Raw genomic sequence first — 20,687 nt, forward strand, 5'->3', positions numbered from 1 at the left:
ACTCAAGTATCCATTGACGTTATAGCTAGGAATTTAAGTAGGAATTTGACTTCTCAGCACTGACTGCATAGACTGAAGTAAATTTAAATACAAAGCACACATAGTCAAAATAACTGTTGAAACAAACTATCAAAGAAATTGATGCAGGGAAAGTGTCTTTGCATGGACACTAAATTAAAACTTTTCTGGGAAATAGGTTTTAGCCAAATACAATTTATGCATTAGTCAAACACAAGTTTTTCTGGCTCAGTGTAGCATACCTGGATGAAATTTAATGGCCTCTAATTCACTGTAGGTCAAACTAGATGATTTACACTATATCATTACAGTATAATATTCATATGTTCTGGATTCCAGTCTTGCCTACAGCTCTGTGAAAAAGCCCCTGGTAAATCTCCCATTAGCTTCAAAAGGCCCACATGTAGGCTAAAAGACTGCAGTTAAAAGCCACATAATGTATATTCACACGTCTCACAGTATGCACGTGTGTGTGTACATAAGTGGTTGTTATTTACACATACACAACCGAAGTCTGGCCAGTTCTAAAAATAGCTCCAAATCTGAACACAAGTGCTGGATTAATTATTACGTATTTATATTTTGCTTCATGACATCAGCAGCCACAGAATCCACTGCTGCTTTTTTTTTCTGAAGGAACAAGAAATAATCACAGCAGGAGGCACTTTCATAATTGCTGTAGCTGGCTGAGAGCTGCATATCTGTATGTTCACAGTGTGTCAGAGGCATGTTTGTCTCACACACCCTAGACCCATCCTTGAGCCTCTAGTTTTCTGATAGGGAATTCACCGGTTACATTTCTACACACCGAAAAGAGTTGGCAAACACATATTTGCATGGCAGTTGGTATGTGTTTTGTCCTGTTTGTTCTGCGTAACGTAACGTGATGTGACAGGCTGCAATTCGTCACATCAGTGGTATGACAGCAGGGGAATTGGAAAAGAGGTATAATGATGGGCTGACACAAGGTGTTAATTTAACGTTTGATTGTAATATTTCAACATTAAGTCTTTTTATAATGGCCTACCAAATAATTATCACCAGATATTCCCCGTGTGGCTGAGTTTTAGAAGTAGTGACCAGATACAGCATAGTCACCATCAGGAGAAGGCTGTAGATTCCTGTGCTTAGAAGGACCAACTCTTGTAAATATGAGAATCTTTGCATATCTGGTTGCTGATCAAACAAAAACATTGAAGGACTATTTATTTATTGCTTCTTCTTTCACTACACTCCCCAGCCACGCCACAGGCTCTTGAGTGGGGATACTGTGGAATTGCCCACGGCAAAATCAGAGGTTGAGGCTGTTTACCTCAGACTCCTGCACAAGAGACTGCTTGACAGTTCACCACTGAGAAACTCCTGCAACAAAAGCAAAGGTGTTTGATGACCTGATGTTAGTTCTTGGTGAATGCTTTCAGCCTAAGAAAACCAAATTCCCTTGTAAAATCCCATTTCAGGGATGGTGACATTCTAATCAGGATATTGCTGGTGAAAGCCGTAGGGAAAAGCTCAGGAGGGCCCGAGAGTAAGCTTTGCACCCATCACTGTTGTCAGTCTTGCAACTTTCTAAAGTGCCAAACTTGGCCTGAAGAAGAAAAGAAATGGGCTTTAAGGAATGGGGTTTAAGAAAAAGTATTGGTGAAAAACTTGTCAGCAGTGCCTAATACAAGACAAAAGTACATCGAGAATTAATGATTGTTCTCTTCCTTTAACATACACTTTGTATTTCATTTTGGCTATTTGAAAAATCTTTTCCCTAAATATCCTTCCTGTTGGTTAATCTGCACTGAGACTTCTTTTTACTTTAAATCCCAGTGCCATGAGACCACTGCAACTCCTGAACTCATGCAGGAATGATAACTGCCCTTCAATAATATTTTTCACGGCATTCAAGGTACCGAAAGTCCTGAATTTTACTAGATGTTAAACTGAAATTCAGTCTTAAAAACACATTGTGAGGCAGCATTGGTTATCTCTGCAACAATGATATTACGAAATGGCAAAATATTATAATATGATTAAAAGAGATCATTAATAATAGCTTATAAGCACGTATAGTGATCATTATAGTTGGTTACTGCAGGTACACTGCCAGTGTCCCACCTTTTCATCTTTATGATAACCAAAGATGCACCAGCCTGGCTGTAACTCCTGCCTCCCCTGGGAGCTCAGGCTCCTCAGCACCCCTGTCTCTGCTTCTCTTCTGCCCTCTGGGAGGGCACAGCTTCCCCCTGCCCCACCTTGCTCATATTTAAAGTGATCTCTTTCAGATGTGTTTGCAAGGCTGTGTTTGATGTCAGCGCGGAGGCTTACTGTGCCTGACTCCACCAGCCCTGTCTGGATGGTGCTTAAGAAGCTCAGCCCAGGCTTCTCGTAAGAGCCAGTGGCAGGAGTTATAAAGATTTTCTTGCTGTCCTTCATCGCTGATGGCTCTGAGCACAACTTTGAGCCCTTGCATACCACAAGATCAGTAAAAAGTCAGGGTATAATTCTCACATAAATTAGATCCCGTGGATTAACCACTTAACTGATAGTTTAAAAATTTTCACTGTAAAGGAACATAGAAGACAATATTCTTTCCTGTAGAATTACATTAAAAAACTATGTGTGTCTTCTATTTTTTTTTTCAGAAATATAACAGCACAACAACTGCTGGCTTAAATATTTCCTTGGTGTAACCTACCTTCTGCTACATCATACTATGGCTATTCATACACCTCTGCTAAATTTAGTAATTCCCTTTGCTAATGTTCTTACTGCTGAAAATCCCCCCTGGAGATATCCAAATATGCCTGAAGTGCACTAGGTGGGAGCAGATTCTGGAGCCATCCCAGAGTTCTTGCAGAATAACCCTAGGACTTGATCTTACATCACCTGGAAGCGTTGCTGCTCATGAACCATCAGGAGCCTTACATGAGCTCACCTTCTGACTGCGCCACGTAACCCATGGAAGGAAGGTTTTGGAACTTGGTCTAAACTTCTCCTGAATCATCACATGAAGTCCATTGCTAAATTTCACCACACCTCTGCCTAAATAATACAAACTTTTATTAACCAGATGAAAGATTATGGCTACAATTAATTATTTATTTTACTACATAAGTTGCATTGTGGCCAAACAAAAACAGCCACAAAGTGCTTACCTCAGGCCCTTGCTTTTAGCCACCAAAAGGCAAGATGTTTAGCTCTCAGCTGCAGATATGGAGCCTGTATGGGCATAGTCTGCTGCAGTGTAAACCCAGATTATCCTGCTGACTCTGCTGCTGTTGTCTCTTAGGTATGTAAGGGAAGAATTAGGACCACAGCACTCCACTCTGATTCACCGTAATAAACAAAACTTTAACAGTAAAACATCCCAGAAAAGTTCCTGATATCTTGAAAAATTTCTGAAGGAAGCATGAACTTTAGTCCATGTCTTGTTTTCAATATATTGTTATCAACTACAGTGTCCCAACCTATTTCTTTGTCTGTTTGAGAGCTTCAGTGCTCACTTGTCAGCATCAGAAACAAGACAGCAAGTCAAAGGCTGGATGAAATTTGGACCTTTCCAGCCATCACCAACCTACTGGATGACTTTGGCCAGCTCATTTTAGCCTTCAGTGCTTTTGTTTACCTTTGGTGACTGTGTGAGCTCTCTGTGATGGGCTGTCCATCCTTTCCATGGTCCCATGCCATAGCTTTTGTTGTGCTAATTCGGCACCCTCAGCTTCTCCCCACCAGTGTCACGTTTCCAGCACAGCCCTCTCAGGGGTTAACCCCACAGTCAGGTGAAGTCCATTTTCTAAGCTCACTTATTTTCTATAATTTGAACTAATTTTTACAACATAGGGTAAAAACACACCCCTGGAAAATCAGCCATAATACTCTCGTTCATATCTGCCATTAGGTGTCAGTGTGACAACAACCATGATACACAAAGACTATTCCAGAGCTGCAGGGATGCCACCCCATCCTAAACCTCATTTTCAACTTAGTGAAAATACAATATGTAACTGAGAGGAAGGAGAAGGGAGAAGAAATCAAGAAACATTATATTTCAGGTTTTTCCGTCACCTGTTTGAAGTTATTTACTAACAGATAAGTCTGTTTGCATTTCATTCCGTGTGTCTCAGGTTCCTGGTGCTGCAGTTGTCAAAGTGTAATATTTACAAAACCAGGACAAGAACTTCTGCACACACTTATCTGACACCCCCTTTGAGGGCAAAAGAAACAGTCAATACTATTAGTAATTTGCAGTCCACAGGAGGTAAACTGCTTTGCCCTTGCCATTTGCAAATGTTAAATTACTCGAGTAAGTTTATGCCTGCTGATGTTGATGCTTATAGATACTTTTAGGTCCTACACAAGTTGCTTAAAATACTGTATTAGAAAAAAACCTAAAAGCTCCACTCATTCAGAAGAAAAGGTTATAAAAACTTCAAAACTAGTTTTAAAGCAACTTCTTTTGTCTGAAATACTACCGTATTTTGGTGTATCAGTGGTATGCATGATGAAGAAGTAGTAAAAAGACATATATTAAGGAGTTTGCAATTGTTTTTAAATAAAGGTTCAGGCACTTCCCAAAAGGAGATAGCAAAGGTAGCAAACAGTTTTTGGTAACATGACAGTTTTGAAAATTAGTACAGTTTTAAAATATAAATCAGTTTTGGGGGAAAAAAGTGGTTTCAGTAGAAAACTAATTTAATAAATGTTCTCCAGTTGCCTCTAGTATTGAGAATACCTCAAGTACTCATAGGATAGCATTTTTTTCCCTTGTGTTTGGAACAGAAAATGTTTCCACCATTAACTTTAATCAGATTTAAGTCAAGTCAACATAATGGCTAAATTAACTTGGCCTTCACCAGGATCAGGGAATCTGTTGTATGATTCAGCATTACCTTTCTCTTTTCTCCTTCGAGATGGAAGAGACTGTGAGCATTGCTTAGGTTTAGTTGGCTTGTTTTGGGGTTTGTTTTTTGTTTTTTTATTTTTTTATTGGTAGATTAGATCTTGAGTAGCACCATGCTGCTGTGATAAGCATCTGGGCATGCTGGCTTTTCTTTTAGCTACTTCCAGTTTCTAGTAACTGCATGACACAGGGATGGTTAGTCCTGAGCATGCACTGCACAGCCCAGAGTAATCCTAGCCAAGGCAAGGATCGTCAGGTACCATCTTTGTTATAGTTCCTCAAGTTGGATAGCTGCAGTTCTCTTTATGAGGGCAAAGACTTCCAAAATTTGGTAGCCCTGCCCCCCTTCAAGCTGGGAGTGGGGAAAGAAAAATCTTGTGTGCCAATTTGACCTTGTCTCTATAATAGATAATTACAGGCATTAGGAATAGAAAATATGCCCCATTCAGTGACTCCGGACACCTACTAATACAAGATTGTGAAGTAATTCTTGACCATTTCATCTTAAGAGTCACCATGATTATATTCTTACATCTCTTATGCTACTCAGCTTGCCTAGAAAGCTGTCTCCTATACTTCAGTTTACTTTCTTTCTAAATCTTTCAATTTGTACTGTTGTAAATAGCAGTGATTAAAGATTTCTTTATGTTGGTACTGATTGGGGATTGAAAGTTCCTGCTATCCTACATATCTATTTTGACTTCAGAAATATAAACTTAAGAGCTTCTTGTATTTACATGTGGTTTCAGACCAGGTTCTTCTTCTTGTTTGTGGTACAAATGGAGCAGATGAAAATGCCAGCTGGGCTAGCAGTTTGAGAAACCTCCAGCACTGGCCATTGTAGCTGGCTGTATCCCCTGCTCACATAGCACTCTCACCCACAGTTAGTTTAGGTGAATCCAAAAGTAATTTTGCTGATTTTGAAGCGAAATCATTAACAAAATAGACCTGAAAACAGCAGAGAGCTGTAAGCCTGCTTTAAACCGAGCAGAGAGAGTATTGCTTCAGTCTGCTCTTTACAGATCAGAAAGGATGATGGTGACAATTTCCCTCCGACTTATTCCTTTGCCCTGCAATGGGCTGAGTTCCCACCTGCAGCCTAAACCAGTCCAAAAACATCCCACAAAACGTGAAGTGCGAGGAAGAGTTCCACCCAAAGTCAGAGAAGAGGCAGAGGGAGCCGAGTCGGGCTGTAAGGAAGCACTACAAGGACACAGTAGTAACCAGGTAGATATTAAACATCTCTGATGCTCATCTGTGTGAGAAGGACTGGTGGTGGCATGGAAGGAAAGAAAAAGATCACTGTGGCAATGTGGAAAGATGCATTGTAAGGGCAAGCTTTCCTTATTGAACATTAATTGCTTTCCCTGGGTACAAAATGCACTTTATGTGATGAAAGGAGTGTCTGACAAGCAATGCTGTATTCAACAGATATCAGAGAATGCAGTCGAGGTTAATTACCTTCTCTTAAAATAAAAAAAAAGTTTTTTTCTGGAAAGGTGAGCATCTGTCTGAGACAGAATCTTATCTCCAAACCCGTGTTGTCTACTTCAATGAGAAGAGGAGCAAGAAAGGGAATGAAATGGGGTGGTGAGGAGACTCCAGCAGAAGCCATGGTGATTGTTTTTCCCTGACATCAGGCATCAGCTCTTTGCATTGCTTCCCATAGACCTTCCTCCTGGTTACCTTCAGAAACACAAGACATGGCAGGAGCTGCCCACAGCTCCCTCCAGGGCTCTGAGCTTCCCAAGTGGCATCCACAGCTGCTGCTCCTGCTGACAGAGTTTGTTTAAATAGGCACGGAGAAAGTATTTGTGTTTGCAGAAGGCAGCGTATAGTGTAAACTACCTCTGTGAGGTTTTCTAAAAAAACCCCAACATTCTAGTATTCATGCCACTCTCTAATTGAGGGATACCAGTCAGATGAAGATCTTCCCAGGGAGTGGGAGGCACAGCCTGGGAGGGAAAAACCTGCTGTTTCTACAAGGTTGCTTTTCCTCTTTGAAAGGGCATAAAAAGCGTAGGGTTTCCCTTTCCCAAAGCTTTATGTTTTCCCTCTAAATTAGTCTCTTCTAATGGTAAGGGGTGGGAAGGAAAGTGTCAACCCGTCAGTCAGGGTTTTCAGATGCCAATACGATCAACATTGGCTTTTAAGGCCTTTGGGCACCTGAACCACAGAATGTGCTGGTGGTTATCAGCAAGCCTGTGCAGCAAAGCGCTGGAGCGGGTGAGTGACGGGTGATAAATGCCTATCAGGGAGGACCTGCCCTTATATCTGCTTCAGTGGCTTTATTAGCCACACCTTTCTTGTAGATTGTGAAGTGTCAGTCAGGGTGCTCCAGAGATGGTTAAAACAAGGTGTGCTCTAATACCCCAACTTCTTTTATGTCCTAGTGCCTTGAGGTGCATTTAGAAAACGCATCCAAGATTTATCTCATATTGTAGAATTTAGCCAAGAGACATTGAACAGAGCACTAAGTGTCATTAAGAGAGCTTAGCAACAGGATGTCAGTATGCACATTGTGTGTATATATATATGTATGTGCGCGTGTGTGCAAACACACAACTTGTACATATACACATCACAATGAAGTTTTATATTTTGTAGGTTTAAAATAATGTGTTGGTACTTACTATGTAGTATGTTTTCTGTACGTTGCATCAGTGTTGCTAATTTTCGATGCAGATACCCACACACACAGAGACCCCATAAAAACTTGGCCCTCATTTTATGAAAACTTATCCAAGAAATTCCCAACTTAGTATCCTAACTCTTAAGGTGCAAAAGGCTTTATAGAGAGTCAGTATTTTTAAAGGGACTGGAAGAAAAATATAAGCATTTTCAATTATGTTGCATGGATAGCTAGCTCTGCAGATACTGAGTTCATTGATATTGGAGTAAATTTAGTCTATACAACCTTCCAGCATTAGTAACTTTTTTTCTTCCACAATACCCACTATGAGCACATTAGTCTATCAGAGGTGAGAAAGCATTACTGCTTTGTGATTTGGCTTTATTTACAGATAGTATTCCCATTTTTCCATTATTTGGATACGCAACTGACTGTTTCCAAGTTTTTCTTCATTAAAAGTAAAACAAGAAAACCTCCTTTGAATGAGTGTGTGCTTCACACTTTCAAACTTCAATAGCATAGAATTTTTCACTTGATCAGAAAGCTGATTTAATTTGCTGCTAGGCTAAATGTTAAAGTTTTCAGTCTTATGACCATGAATTCTCAAATTAAATCCAGTGCATTGCTTAAATTTCTAGCTGCAGTGCATTTAGCCTAATTGCTTTGGTAAGTTGGATGCTTAGTAACTACTACTCTTCTGAATTTTAGTCTTTAAAGGTGAGCAATGAAATAAGCCTGAGGGGCACAGGTGGGCTAGCCTCCTCTTTGGGATTCAGCTGTGGGGTCTTTGGATATCTATTCCAGTCTGACCGCATCCTAAGACCATGTCTGATGAGGCTGTTCTCCTGACAAGGGAGAGCATTTAAACACCTGTAGGTTTTAGCTATTTAAGCCCAAATCAGATTTGAAGCAACAAGAAAGGCTGAGCAAAATGGTTCAGATTTCAGTCAGTTGTCAGCTAAATGTGTGCACTGGGCCTTTAAGTATTTGGCCAGACACATCTTGATTGCTTGGCTTTTGTTTTCGCCCTTGGAAAGTCAGCTGGATAATACCCTGTAGCCAGAGTCTATTCTGTGATGCTCTAAGCAGGCTGGGCTGGGGGTGTGAGAGTGAAAATAAAACAAAAAGCAGAGTTATATTTACACATTTTTGTGAGCCAGGCTATCTGCAGTCATTTGCAGTTTCCTTGCAATGTTAAATATAAAATTCATTGGGACTTAAAATTATCCTACTGATGCAGTCTTTAAGGTGGGCTTTTCACCTTGGGGATGAGTCCCAATGCAAACACGGGAGTGGATGGAAACAGCAGAGGAAACTTCCACCAACTGCACCCAGCAGGGGCAAGACTCAGGTATCTAGTTTTTTCCTCTTTGTTTACAGCATTTTGAAAGCTTTGCGCTCTCACGCAACATATATATATCATTAAATGGCTGATGCCTCTTTGCACACGTTGCTGTAATGGCCTGTGGCAAACTGAATTAATTGTTTCAGTAGTTGGTGGTGGTTACTAGCCATAATTATTATAATTTGCATTTATAAAAACATCTTTCATCTAAGGATCTCTAAATGCTTTTGCACACATTTAATTAACCTTCACAACATCCTGTGAGATAAGTTTCAGGAGTGTTGTTATATCCATTTTTACACAGGTTTCTGTGAACAAGGTCAGTCTCTAACATGACTGGTATTGGTTCACATCACACTTGCACAGGACAGAGCAACTAGCACAGCTGCAGGAATTAGGGGTGCTGATCTAGGTCACTTTGCATTTCCCACATAGCTCTTGCTGCTGCCAGGCTGTGTTGGACACATGCATGAAGCCACCACAGTCAGAGCGACCTCAGCCCAGATTTCCAGTCTGAGGTGGCCCTTTATTTCCCAGGAGCACCCCAGCAGCAGAAAAGTCTTGGGAAAAAAAGCAGATAAGCACCCTACATATTGCACAAGGTGACATAACCCATCCTGCAAAGGTCTATTCTTTCTATAATTTTCTACCCTAACATTTAAGTCTCTCTTTGCAATCTGCGCACAGCCAATCCACTGCAGCCAAATCCAGGAAGCTAGCTGCAAGCGACGTAGTTACCCTTTGTCAGTCACTTCCTTGTCCTACCAGCCTTAGACCCAACCTTATGGGCAATTAACACTTCTGAGATCTGCTAAATCCTAGATTCCTACTTGACTGTGGTATTTAAAAGTGAGGACCAACTCAGGGAAGGTAGACTTGGCACCTGAGGGGAGAACAGAAGGAGACAGTTTTCAGAAGCCCATTTCTTTTTCAAACATATGACTATGTAGTTTAAATTGGACCTGGCTCTCTGTAAGCTTTGTTGATCACCATGTTAGCCCTGAGGAAGATAGGTCTAAGTGCTTGCAAATTGAGTAAGAAGTCCTGGGCAATACCTTCATGAGTTCTTTACCATCTCCACAATTTAAAAGGGATTGTTTACATGTGGCAATGACCAGATTAGCAATTTTGGAAGAACTTGGCCTGTGGATGCACTTACTCCAAAATAAAAGCCACTTTGCTTTTCTAAATTAAGTGGACTTAAAGGGAGGGAATGATTGTTCTGAATAATATGAGAAAGAAAGTAATCTCATTCCTAAGAAAAATGAATCAAGCTGACTATCTAATTTCTCATGTTGATGCTTTTTAAGGCACTGACATAGTTGCACGGTCGTCAACAACCGATTTTGTTTTCAGTACTCTTTTCCCGAAGAGGGTGTGCCAGTCCAAGGTGAGAGGCAGCGTGTCTGGGTGTCTTTGTCAAAGGTCTTGCACACTTCTCTCTCTTTAGCTGATGCTGTTTCTGCTTATCTTAACAGCATGAAATAATTTCTGAAAACATTCCTCCTTTTTCTAACACTGAAAAACACTTCTGGAGCACAAATGGAAGAGCCTTCAGTGTGTCCCACTGCACTTTTAGGAGATGCCAGTATCAGCAGAGGTTTTGTCCTGGTTTCTTTGGAGGAGCACCCCAGTGAAGCCTAGGGAAAGTTGGCTTCTCCCTAACATAAGCACGTCTGGAGCATCCTTCAGGGACAGTATTGCTCATCCCTGATTCTTTTCAGTTCCCCTAAGTCGATGTGTAGGATTTGTTCTGGTCCCATGTTTCTCTTGTGAGGAAAGGAACGCCTGGCAGCCAGAGGAGAAAAACTTCTTTACAGTGAGGGTGACAGAGCACTGGAACAGGCTGCCCAGAGAGGTTGTGGAGTCTCCTTCTCTGGAGACATTCAAAGCCCGCCTGGATGCGTTCTTGTGTGATCTGATCTAGGTGTCCTGCTCCGGCAGGGGGATTGGACTAGATGATCTTTCGAGGTCCCTTCCAATCTCTAACATTCTGTGATTCTGTGATTCTGTGAAGAGCATACGTAATTTCATTTTACCTGATGCTGTCTACTTCTCTTTCAGCAGAAATAGAGGACAGTCATTGGGCTAAGTTTGCATTGTTACTGAAGCTTTCTTCTGCTTTTTCTTTCCTCCAAACTTGTTCATGGCTACTGCTGCACAAAAAAAGAGAGGAAAAATGGGGTAGCAAGCTGGGGCTTGGGAGAATACAGTGCCATGGGAATCACAGCATCAGGCCCACAGAGGGTTTTTTTTCTTGTGGCTACCAGAAAACTTCCAATAACTTCAAATCAGTACTTTTGGAGTCTTTTCTTTTTTTGGAAGGGAGGAGGTAAAAATTCTGCTTGTGTTGTCTCATATTGCAGAAATCAACACTTGATGGGTACTATATTATCCTTTTTGGACCTCAGTCACTCCTAAAGGTTCAAGGTGAACTCTGCCTGCCTAGGCATCAGAGTTGGTGCCCCAGGGAATTTCTTCATATCTAAGGGATATGCAGGATGTGTACTCACATGCCCTTGCTACCTCTCAACTCCAAATGTACATGCAGTTTTGCTTTAGGAACCTGTACCTCCAGTATTGCAATATCTTTTTCAGTCTCTGTCATCAAGAGTTTAAATACAGTTCAGATCAGTGTTAGTGGCCCAGCTCCAAATGAGGAGAATTGCTGCAATTCGTTATCTTGACAAATTAACTGGTCTGAGGCAATTCCTTTTTAAGAGAGATACAATTAGCTAACTCTTGAACTCTAGCCTTGCTCCAGCACTATGGCATAGTTATGCACCTGCTCTAAAAGTGTTAATACTACGACTGAGACCTTCTAGCTGTAAATGTAATTCCTGCACTAAGAGCTCTAGTGTTACACAGCCGTGCCTTGCTGTCCTCATGCCTCTGCCGTACCCCACTGTGGGGTGGGATAGTGATGCAGATCTCATTTGTAAGGACTCTGATCTCAGCTGATTAAAAAAAAAGGCTCTCTGAAGACCAAAGTGGTGTTGCTATATAGCCTCTAGGGGAGGGTCAGTGCTGGAAACACAGGGTCCTTGTCACAAAACCACCAGAAAGGCCTGGCTTGGAGAGTGTTATATCAGAGAGATACATCACCACTTGTCCCATCCTCTGTTTTGAGTACAGCTTCCTGGTCCAGTGGAAAAAGGCAGCTTTCCTACCCCCAGTCCACTGCATGGAAAACAGTAGCCCATGCAGACCCAAAACAGAGATTTTTGTTTGTAAAAGGAAGCATCCTTCTAGTGGTGTTTTTCTCCCAGGGACTTAGGCAAGAGTTTCTAGTTGGAATCCCTCAGTCCTTATATACCTGGTGAAAACTGGGTTGCCATCAGGTGCAGTACCCACCTCCTGATGTGGACAGGAGCTGATGCTCCAGGGAAGGCAGAGTGACCCCCAGCCTTGCCCTGCTTTCCCTCACCTCCTGGCCTGAAGGAGCAGCTCCCTTCTGCCTGTTTCTACCAAGCAATGAAAATACATCCACAGCTACACGTTGTTCTTCCAACCCGATGTGTGCAGATACACTTCTCATCCATTTCCCTGTGGAAAGCAACTCCTTCTGCTTCTCAGCTGTAGCTTACCAATGGGCATCATCTTCCCTTGCACAAGAGCTCCCAAGTGCTAAAAGATGTCCTTTAACCATTCATCCAAACTATTCCCTTTGGAAACTCTGTTTGAGATCAAACTGTCCCACAGAAGGCTTGTGTTTGCCTAGAGCTTCTCTGTATGGACTTGGTGGCTGGGAGTTTCCTTGAGCTCCTCTTTGAACTCCAAGCCTTCAGCATCCAAAACGTTTAACCCTCAATTTCTTTTCTGCTTTATCAGTTTGGCCAGCTTCAAGCTGGCAGCATTTATTTGCAGGCTTCCATTCTGCATCTTGTGTTTGCAGATGTATTTCTCATTCAGTTAACCCCCTGAAATGGTTTTCTTCTCCCATGAGCCTACCTGCCCTCAGTCTGGCCGGCACATCTCCCTGCTCTGGATGCCTGGAGGGAAGAAGCAGAGACGCTCAGGTCCTTGGTCTGGAAGTGCCAAGCAGAGGGTGTGCCCTGTACACTGGCGTCATGAAGAGCAACTTAAGGAACATGCAAGTTCGGCAGCGCCTGCTTTGCCCGTTGTGGGTTGGGGCTTGCAACGCCGGAGGCACTTTTGCCTCTGTGGAGTCTCTAGAGCATCACTTAAGAATAATCAAGTCTTCCCTGAATGCTTTATCTGAGATGCTCTGGAACATGCAGCCACATTTCCACTGCTGCAGCCTTCACCCCGAACAATGGGAATGTCTCTGCTCATCAGCAGCTTTTGGCCAGCTTTCCTTTAGAACAAGTATTTCTAGTCACTTACAATTAAAAAAAAAAACCAAACCACCTGGTCTAAAGTACCACTTACCAAACAAAGAAAATGCCTAGTCACCAGGAACTATGCCTGCTGTAATTACTGAGCAATAGCAGCCTTAGGTTGCTCACCTTGGATCTTGGCACTCCAGCTGTTAACGTGCATCGGCAGCCGAGAGGAGAGCCGCTTGCCCGCTGCCAAGATTACGAGGCAAACTTCACATGCTTCAGGAAACCCGATAAAATCTAGAGGTGCAAGATCTCTATTGCTGGGACACTAGTCAAGCCTTTGAAGTGAAAGGGCCTGGAACTGAAGCAAATCCTTGGTTATTCAGTCTCTTGCAGCTGGCTACCCATCACAGCTTGGTACTACCACGTCCGGATCACCCTGCAAGACACACCTTTTTTTTTTTTTTAATTAAATAATATTGGCACTGCTAGGGTAGTTCCTAAGGAACCTGATTACTTAGGCTACAGGGAGATATAAAATGAACTCTTCAGCCTATATAGTGGTTAGCTTAATTTTGTGTGTGATTCTAGCAGAGCAAATGAGTAGTAGAGATTGAAATCTCAGCTGGAGCTAGTAAAGACTTGACGTTTCCATTTGCAGAAAGTTTTAAAGCCAGGTTTCACTGCAAGCTGCAGAAGACTGCTAAATGAAATATAACTGTCTACACTACAAAAAAAAAAAAAAAGTTGTTTATATATAACAACTTCTTGAGTTTTATCACATAACTTTTATTTTCATTCTTAAATTTCCTGGCACACCCACTGAAACAGTTTTGCTGCTGCTAATATGCCTAATATCCAAGTACTGAAATAATGACATGTTATGCTGCCATTAAGGGTTGCTTCTACTTAGTAGTTATTGAAGTGCCTTATCTTCTCAGGTATCAAATTGTTAAATTACAACACAAATGGGAGATATTCTGATTTACTGTACCTTTTCCAGCTCTCTCAGCAGTAACAGTTATTCTCAATGAGTTTAAAAAGTACTGTAAAAACAATATTTCAACAGTTTATATTTATCAAATGAAAACATGTCAGCACTGGGCATTAACGAAACAGCACAAACATAATCTAAAAATAAGAAGCCATGGAAAACTAGACCAAAAGAACCATAAAAGTTTAGAGTTATATTTTTCCACACACACAAACAAAGCTGTGTGGTTTCCCTGTGGGAATTTGTTGAAACTAAACAATTTTATTAGAATCTGTTTATTTAGATATATGTTTTTGGGAAAACAATTGTAGCCAGAAAAAAGAGCTGACCTCACTCAAGTCAGCAATGGAAGTTCCCACTGATTTTGATACCAAAAGACTTTTACCCCGTGGCTTTAGAAATACCTTCATGTAGTTTGAGAAAATCTGGGGCAGAGTTAAGGTGGAGCAACTTGATAATGCATGAGATCATGCTCAATCTCATCCCTCCTGCAGCAGTTATTTGCCTTAAAAAAAAATAAAAAAAAGAAAACTCACAAAAGCATGAAATCTTGATTTCAACAGGTCAAAATAAAAAAATAAAATAAAAAAGAGGTTACTGCATAATAAAAGGAGATGTGAATTTATTCACATGGAAATTGCTATTTGAGTAAAAAAAACCACCAAACTTGTTTAAATGCCTAAAAAAAGTGTGATTGCTTGGGTTACAAATAAACTATATTGTTTTACAGCACTCACTTTGCTTAACGATTTGCATTTCTTCAGACCCTTGATCTGCTTCTTTCAGAAAAACTCTACTATTTACTTCTTCTTTTAAAAAAGGAAGAGCAGTATGTCTGTGTGGTTCACTGGGAGTTCGTTGGGATATATTTGCAACTCCTGAAGCAAAAAACTGATATTTTATCTTTAGAAGGAGTTACATTTTTTGAACTTATTGAATTTTTCAAAGATCAGCATGAAGAGTTCTGATTAAATGCTTGCTTCAGCGTTTTAAAGGCTTCTTGTGTCCCTGTTGCCTAAGGAGGTCGTACATTATGATTGCTCTGTAAACATCAGATTGTACAGAATTGGCTCTGCATACCATGCCGGGCACACAAAGAAGAAGTCAAATGGCTTATCTCTTGCTTATCACTAGTTTATTTTTCATGCCAAAAAAAGGCTATATTTTTACAAGAGCAGCTGCTACTTTGTAAATAATTTAATGGCTTCTGTTAAGTGGAGCTATCAGTTTTGCAAACAACATTAAAAGAAGATTTTCATTTTACCATGTGATTGCAGGTTTTAAAATGCTTTTTTATCCCTGAAAGTCCAGTGGAGGATACTGGAGAACGGAAACAGCTTCTGATTTGCAGACATAGATACAAAAGGCAATAGATACCGTTAAGTAATGACACACACGAGCAGGGAAGGCATGAGGTCTCATCACCTGCATACAGTGTTCACAGAGCATCATGCTCATTAAAGTGTAGTAAAACTTCTAGTGGACTTGTAAAGAAATGTATTTGGCTATTTCAGATGGGCTCTAGATGTAGCAATAGCTATCAGCAATTTTTGGAAATACCTTGTGCAGTTGTGTGTGTACAACATTATCCTAATATTGATCATGACAAATGAGATTTTGTAGATAAAGATTTTTAGCACAATATAATTCATCTTATTGCATCTGATAAATTACTTTAATGATGAAACAACAATGTTAGCTGTGATAGCAACTCTCAAGTTTTTAAAATTCAAGTTCAGATTCAAATCCCCAGAGATTAACATGATAAGCAATACTAGGTCAGAATTTAAAACAGCAAGAGTTTATTGTGCAATAAGCCAAAGGAAGACCCCAGACTACATGAATACAAAATCTTTGGTGCAACTTGTGATACTTCCAATGCTAGCACAAAGTCAAGTCTATATCAAGCACCAAACCCTAGCTATAGCCCTCATCTAGATGTGAGGACCACCACCCTCTCCCAGCTCTGTGGCATCATTGCCAAAATTCTTCCCTTTTTAATTAAATGTGGGATGTGTTGCCTCTGGTTTGGGAAGGGCTGTGTTGTTTAAACAGTGTTCCTTGCACATTTGTTTTTCCTGCTGTAGCACTTCTCACAGGGTCCCATGTCCCACAACAGAAGTGTTTATTTCTTTACTCTAGAGCTCATATCAGATGATTTTGTGGCTTTGAACCACTCCTGGCATCTGATCCTATCTAATGTTCTACTGCAGCTCTGCAGCTGTATACCCAGAGTAGAATAAATTCAGTCCTTGTAACTTGAGGTCAGTTTCAGATATTTAATTTAGATACGGAAGTGCAAAGAAATCTGTTTGCACTCCTGCAAGTAAGAACCCCCTTCATCCCCCAATTTTGGCTATGTACATGCTTGCATATGACAGACTGCTCTGTTTTCCATTAGGTTCCTACAGATCCAGTAGCGTTGTTTAACAAGGTGTAGCCATGCTGTAGCCACAGCACAAAATATCAAAGTCAGTGGCCATGGTCATAGCATTCCTGTATTAGAAATATGCCACATGAGGCCTGCATACATCCAAACTGTAGCCCACTTCGTGTTACAAAACTGCTGGGTCCCACCCAGAGCACATGTGTGGGTTACGCTGAAGTGTTTGATGTGAGAGGGCTGTGGTGTACTCAGATCCGGTTCTCAACAGGTACGAGAAAATGCAAGTTAACAGAATGATGGAAAGAGATCAAGTCAAAGCTGGTCCAATCCTGTTTTATTTCCTTTCTCAATACGCACTCCTCTCTTGGTATCTCGGGTTTTATGTTCTGAAATGCCACTGCTCCTTGGAGCTAGGTCAGGCTCAAGAGTGACATCTAAGGAGAAGCCATGGACGTCATACATTGGTGAAAGTTTGTAACTTTGAGGGATTAAGTTATGCAGGCCTTAGACATTAGTGAGTAGGTGGAAAAAAAAGGAGGAAAAAAAAATATTAATTACACCAGCTTGACTCGCACTGTACATCTTAGCTTTGACATTTAGAAAACTAAAAGGCTTAACATTTCCCTCCTTAAAAGCTAAGGCCAAGTGAAGAGGGAGGCTCTTCAGGACCAAAGACTCGGTTCACAGGTGGAAGCATGGCAGCGAGAGCTGTGTTCCCAGGCTATCAAAGTTTGTCCCATGAGAGCTGTGGTGGATTTTGCCTACACACACATCAGCTGGAATTTTGTTTAAGCCCTTTCCCAGAATTCTTCATGCGCATCAAAAGCAGTTTCTCCTGCGCTTTTTTAAGTTCTCTGCATTGCTTCTCTCCTTCTCCCAGCTGCTCACTCTTCAACAGGCTCCAAGAGATATCCAGAGAAACGTACTTTACTTGCCCTTAATTTGAGTTTTCTAGATATAGAGCATTGTTTGTACACTTTTTTTCTCCCCTCCTTTTTTTCCTCTTTGGATATTTTATTCTAGGTAGAGGAGAAGCTGCACCAGGGCCAGTTTATCTCCTTTATTTACTGCAACGTGGTGCGGGTACTTGGAGGTGTGTTGCCCCTGGCTGAGTTTGTTGTTTTCAGTGATTCTCCTGGTGTGGGAAACATCAGCACAGGCAGAGAATATCAGTTACCTGAGAAAGCCAAATTGGTTGTTGCCACACTTCACCCTCTCTCACACCACAGATGCTATTTAGGTAGCATGAAGAGTAGAAATAGTCAGCAGCAATCTTATGGCATTAGCTTTTTAGGACTCAGATTCAGAAACGCTTACAAGTAGTAGTAGCCCTCCTAAGCCAGTGAGCATTCTGGGTCTTTGGCCAAAATGTAAACTAGCAGTATGGCAATGCTTGCAAGAGCATTATATTCTTTGCACTGCCCATGGTGTTGCCATGGGTATCGTGCAGATTAGCTTATATAGGATCCGGGAAGGCAGAGAACAAGGGGAGAAAAACAGGATTAAAAAAGAAAAAACACAAAAGGGTCTTACGATTTTGAGAAAAATCTTTTCAAGTCTTTATCTGTAACAGGATTTTTTCCTTAATCCAAACTCTGCTATCCTGGGGTTTGATTATATTTTATTTATTTATTTATTTTAAGTCTCACACCTAGAATATGCAATTCCTCCTCCGTATTTTTAAGTGGTTTGGGGATCAGACTGGGAGCAGGGAACCGCAGACCCCACCTTCACCTACCTGAAGACTTCAGGTCTTGATTGTAAACCAAATATTTTTAAACAAAGCTGAAGAAAGTCTTTATTTTTAAAGGAAGGAGTTACACATACACTTGTGGGGCAACAGTCCAATTGATAAGACTTTGGGCTATATGGCAACAGCGAAATACTCACCTGCAGCAGCGTTTGTCAGCCAGATAGACCTTCTGAAGTAGACAATTTGGAGAAGGCATTTCCTCCTCGCTAGCTAAAGCCTACACACACTCTCTCTGTCCCTTCCGAAAACTCTTGGGCGTGTTATTGTTGCTGCTCATTAGCTACTTGGCCTCATTTTCAAGGAGAAGAGTCAAGGGTGAAAGCTGCATAAGCATATGGTTTTCCATTCAGTTTGATCCGTTGCAAGAGAGGACACTTATTGACATCTGAGGCAAACAGTTGGTGACTTGATTGGTACTTTTAAATTAAGTAAGCCTGATATCATATCTTGATTCATCTTAACAGAACTTCTGGGGCAGTCAGACGAAGAAGACCCATCTCACGAAGCTTTCATTGACCGTCCTTCAGAGCACAGAGGAGATCATGACTCGCCTGCTCCTGGTTCAGCTGTCAGACTGCCAGCGCAGAGCTGCTCCCGCAGGTGAGCAGTGCAGGAGGGGGTGCACGGGCAGTTTGTGTGTCTGTCAAAGATATTTCATAAGGCCAAGGAAAATCCTGTATTTCCATAACAGAAAGTGGAAGGGAGGGGAGAAAAATAAACTAAAATAATTTTTAAATATATATGTTTGGTATTCTGAACTTTCCCAACAACCTCAGTTGTCATCTGCATCTGACACTAAACACAATAAAACATAAAGCCACTAAGCAGGACCTAAGGAAAATTTGGAAGCCAGAAGGACGTGGGATGGACACAAAGCAATCTCCAGAAATATAGACCACTTGCAAGCATTTAACATGCACTGGCACAAACATTTTCAAACTAAAACATTTGGGCAAATACAGCCTTTCTTGAAGAATGTGCAGTGGAGAGAAATACAGCAATGGAAATGCAGCAAATTAACAGCTACAGGTGGTTAACAGAACTTTTAAAAACCTAAGATGATCTTTACAGATTTCTGTAAGCTCGTCACTAGCTTGCGATCAAAATCCCTGCCCTTCTTCCAAAGTGTATTAAAACCTGGAACTTAACTATTATGAGAGAAAAAACAGGTCTGACAACTGTTTTATTTTTCTTCCAATGTTTTTGTTGCTAGTGAACCAGCACACCACCTTGCAATGGATGGGAAACTACAATGAAACAGCTCTTCTGCAAAAATAAAAAAGCATTTATTTCTCTTATTTTTCTTCATGCATTCTTGATAGAAAAGAAACAATTATTTATTCCCAGTGAGTATGTAGATACATTTATTTTTATATGTATGCCTATTGTATGTAGGAAAATTTTTAGTAAATCTACCATGAGTACAATGTTGAACTTCCATATTGACAAATCATCTTAACTGTTTCTATATAACTGAACTGAACATGCTTCTTGTGGGCAAGAAACACATTTATTTCTCCTTCTGCATAGTTTTCTGTCTTTCTTCACATGAAAAGATTAAGCTTTTGCAACATTAGATACAATATCCATTATAACAGTTGCACAAGACTAGTGAAATATTTATTTTATACATAGCCTACAATTTTTAGGATAGAGAAAAAAAAAAAGCTTTCAGAGATATCTAATGGATTTGGAGATGGGACCTGTTTTTAAAAACATAGTGCACAATTGTTCTCTCTTAACTGTCAGTGTGGAGATATATGTAAGGTCATGCTGGAGACTTGTATTGACTACAGAGGACTTTCCAAGTGCTCCAATAAAAGGAGCTCCTTTAACAGAACACTGGAGCAGAGACTAATCCCAACATGCCTCTGATCCCAAGGTATAAACATGCTACCCTCCCTTTAGCTCACCTTTTCCCTTTTGGAGGCTGGTATGACTCACATGTCTCTGGCAGTCCCGCATCTGCCTTCATCAGGCGTCTTGGGAGAGAGATTGCAGAGTTCAACTTTACTCCTATTCCCGGGCTCCCCAACTTGACCACGTTCACCTGTGCCAGCCCAGGTGGGTCACCAAAAATTGCTGAGCCCCAGGAGTGGCTCCTTGCAATCACCAGAACTGCATAACATAAACTGCTGGGATTTCCCGAGGCTTTTGTTTGCCTCTTGCCAGGTTGGTGAGTATAAAGTAAGCTCCCCGCCCACACGACCAGCTCCTCCGCTTGCTGACACCCAGTGCTTGCAGCTGACCTCCCCCAGAAGAGGCCAGAGTTTTTGGTTGCCTCTTGCAGAGCTGTAAAAGAAACCTTCTCACAGCTCCCTTGGCTGGCTGCAGACACTTGAAGCCTGCCAACATTAATTTGAGTTTTAAAGGCACTCCCTG

General features: G+C 41.2%; 1 protein-coding gene across 1 annotated transcript in view; it reads left to right on the forward strand.

Moving 5' to 3' along the window:
• Nucleotides 1–19,561, forward strand: part of WDPCP (WD repeat containing planar cell polarity effector) — an 88,849-nt gene extending 69,288 nt beyond the window's left edge. Inside the window, exons 14-15 of the mRNA XM_010087893.1 lie at nt 18,770–18,905; nt 19,519–19,561. Coding sequence (XP_010086195.1) covers nt 18,770–18,905; nt 19,519–19,561 — 179 coding nt within the window. The remainder of the gene's footprint in view (nt 1–18,769; nt 18,906–19,518) is intronic.
• Nucleotides 19,562–20,687: the final 1,126 nt, after the last annotated feature.

Source organism: Pterocles gutturalis, unplaced genomic scaffold (assembly GCF_000699245.1).
Source record: "Pterocles gutturalis isolate BGI_N339 unplaced genomic scaffold, ASM69924v1 scaffold33156, whole genome shotgun sequence".
Taxonomy (NCBI): Eukaryota; Metazoa; Chordata; class Aves; order Pterocliformes; family Pteroclidae; genus Pterocles; species Pterocles gutturalis.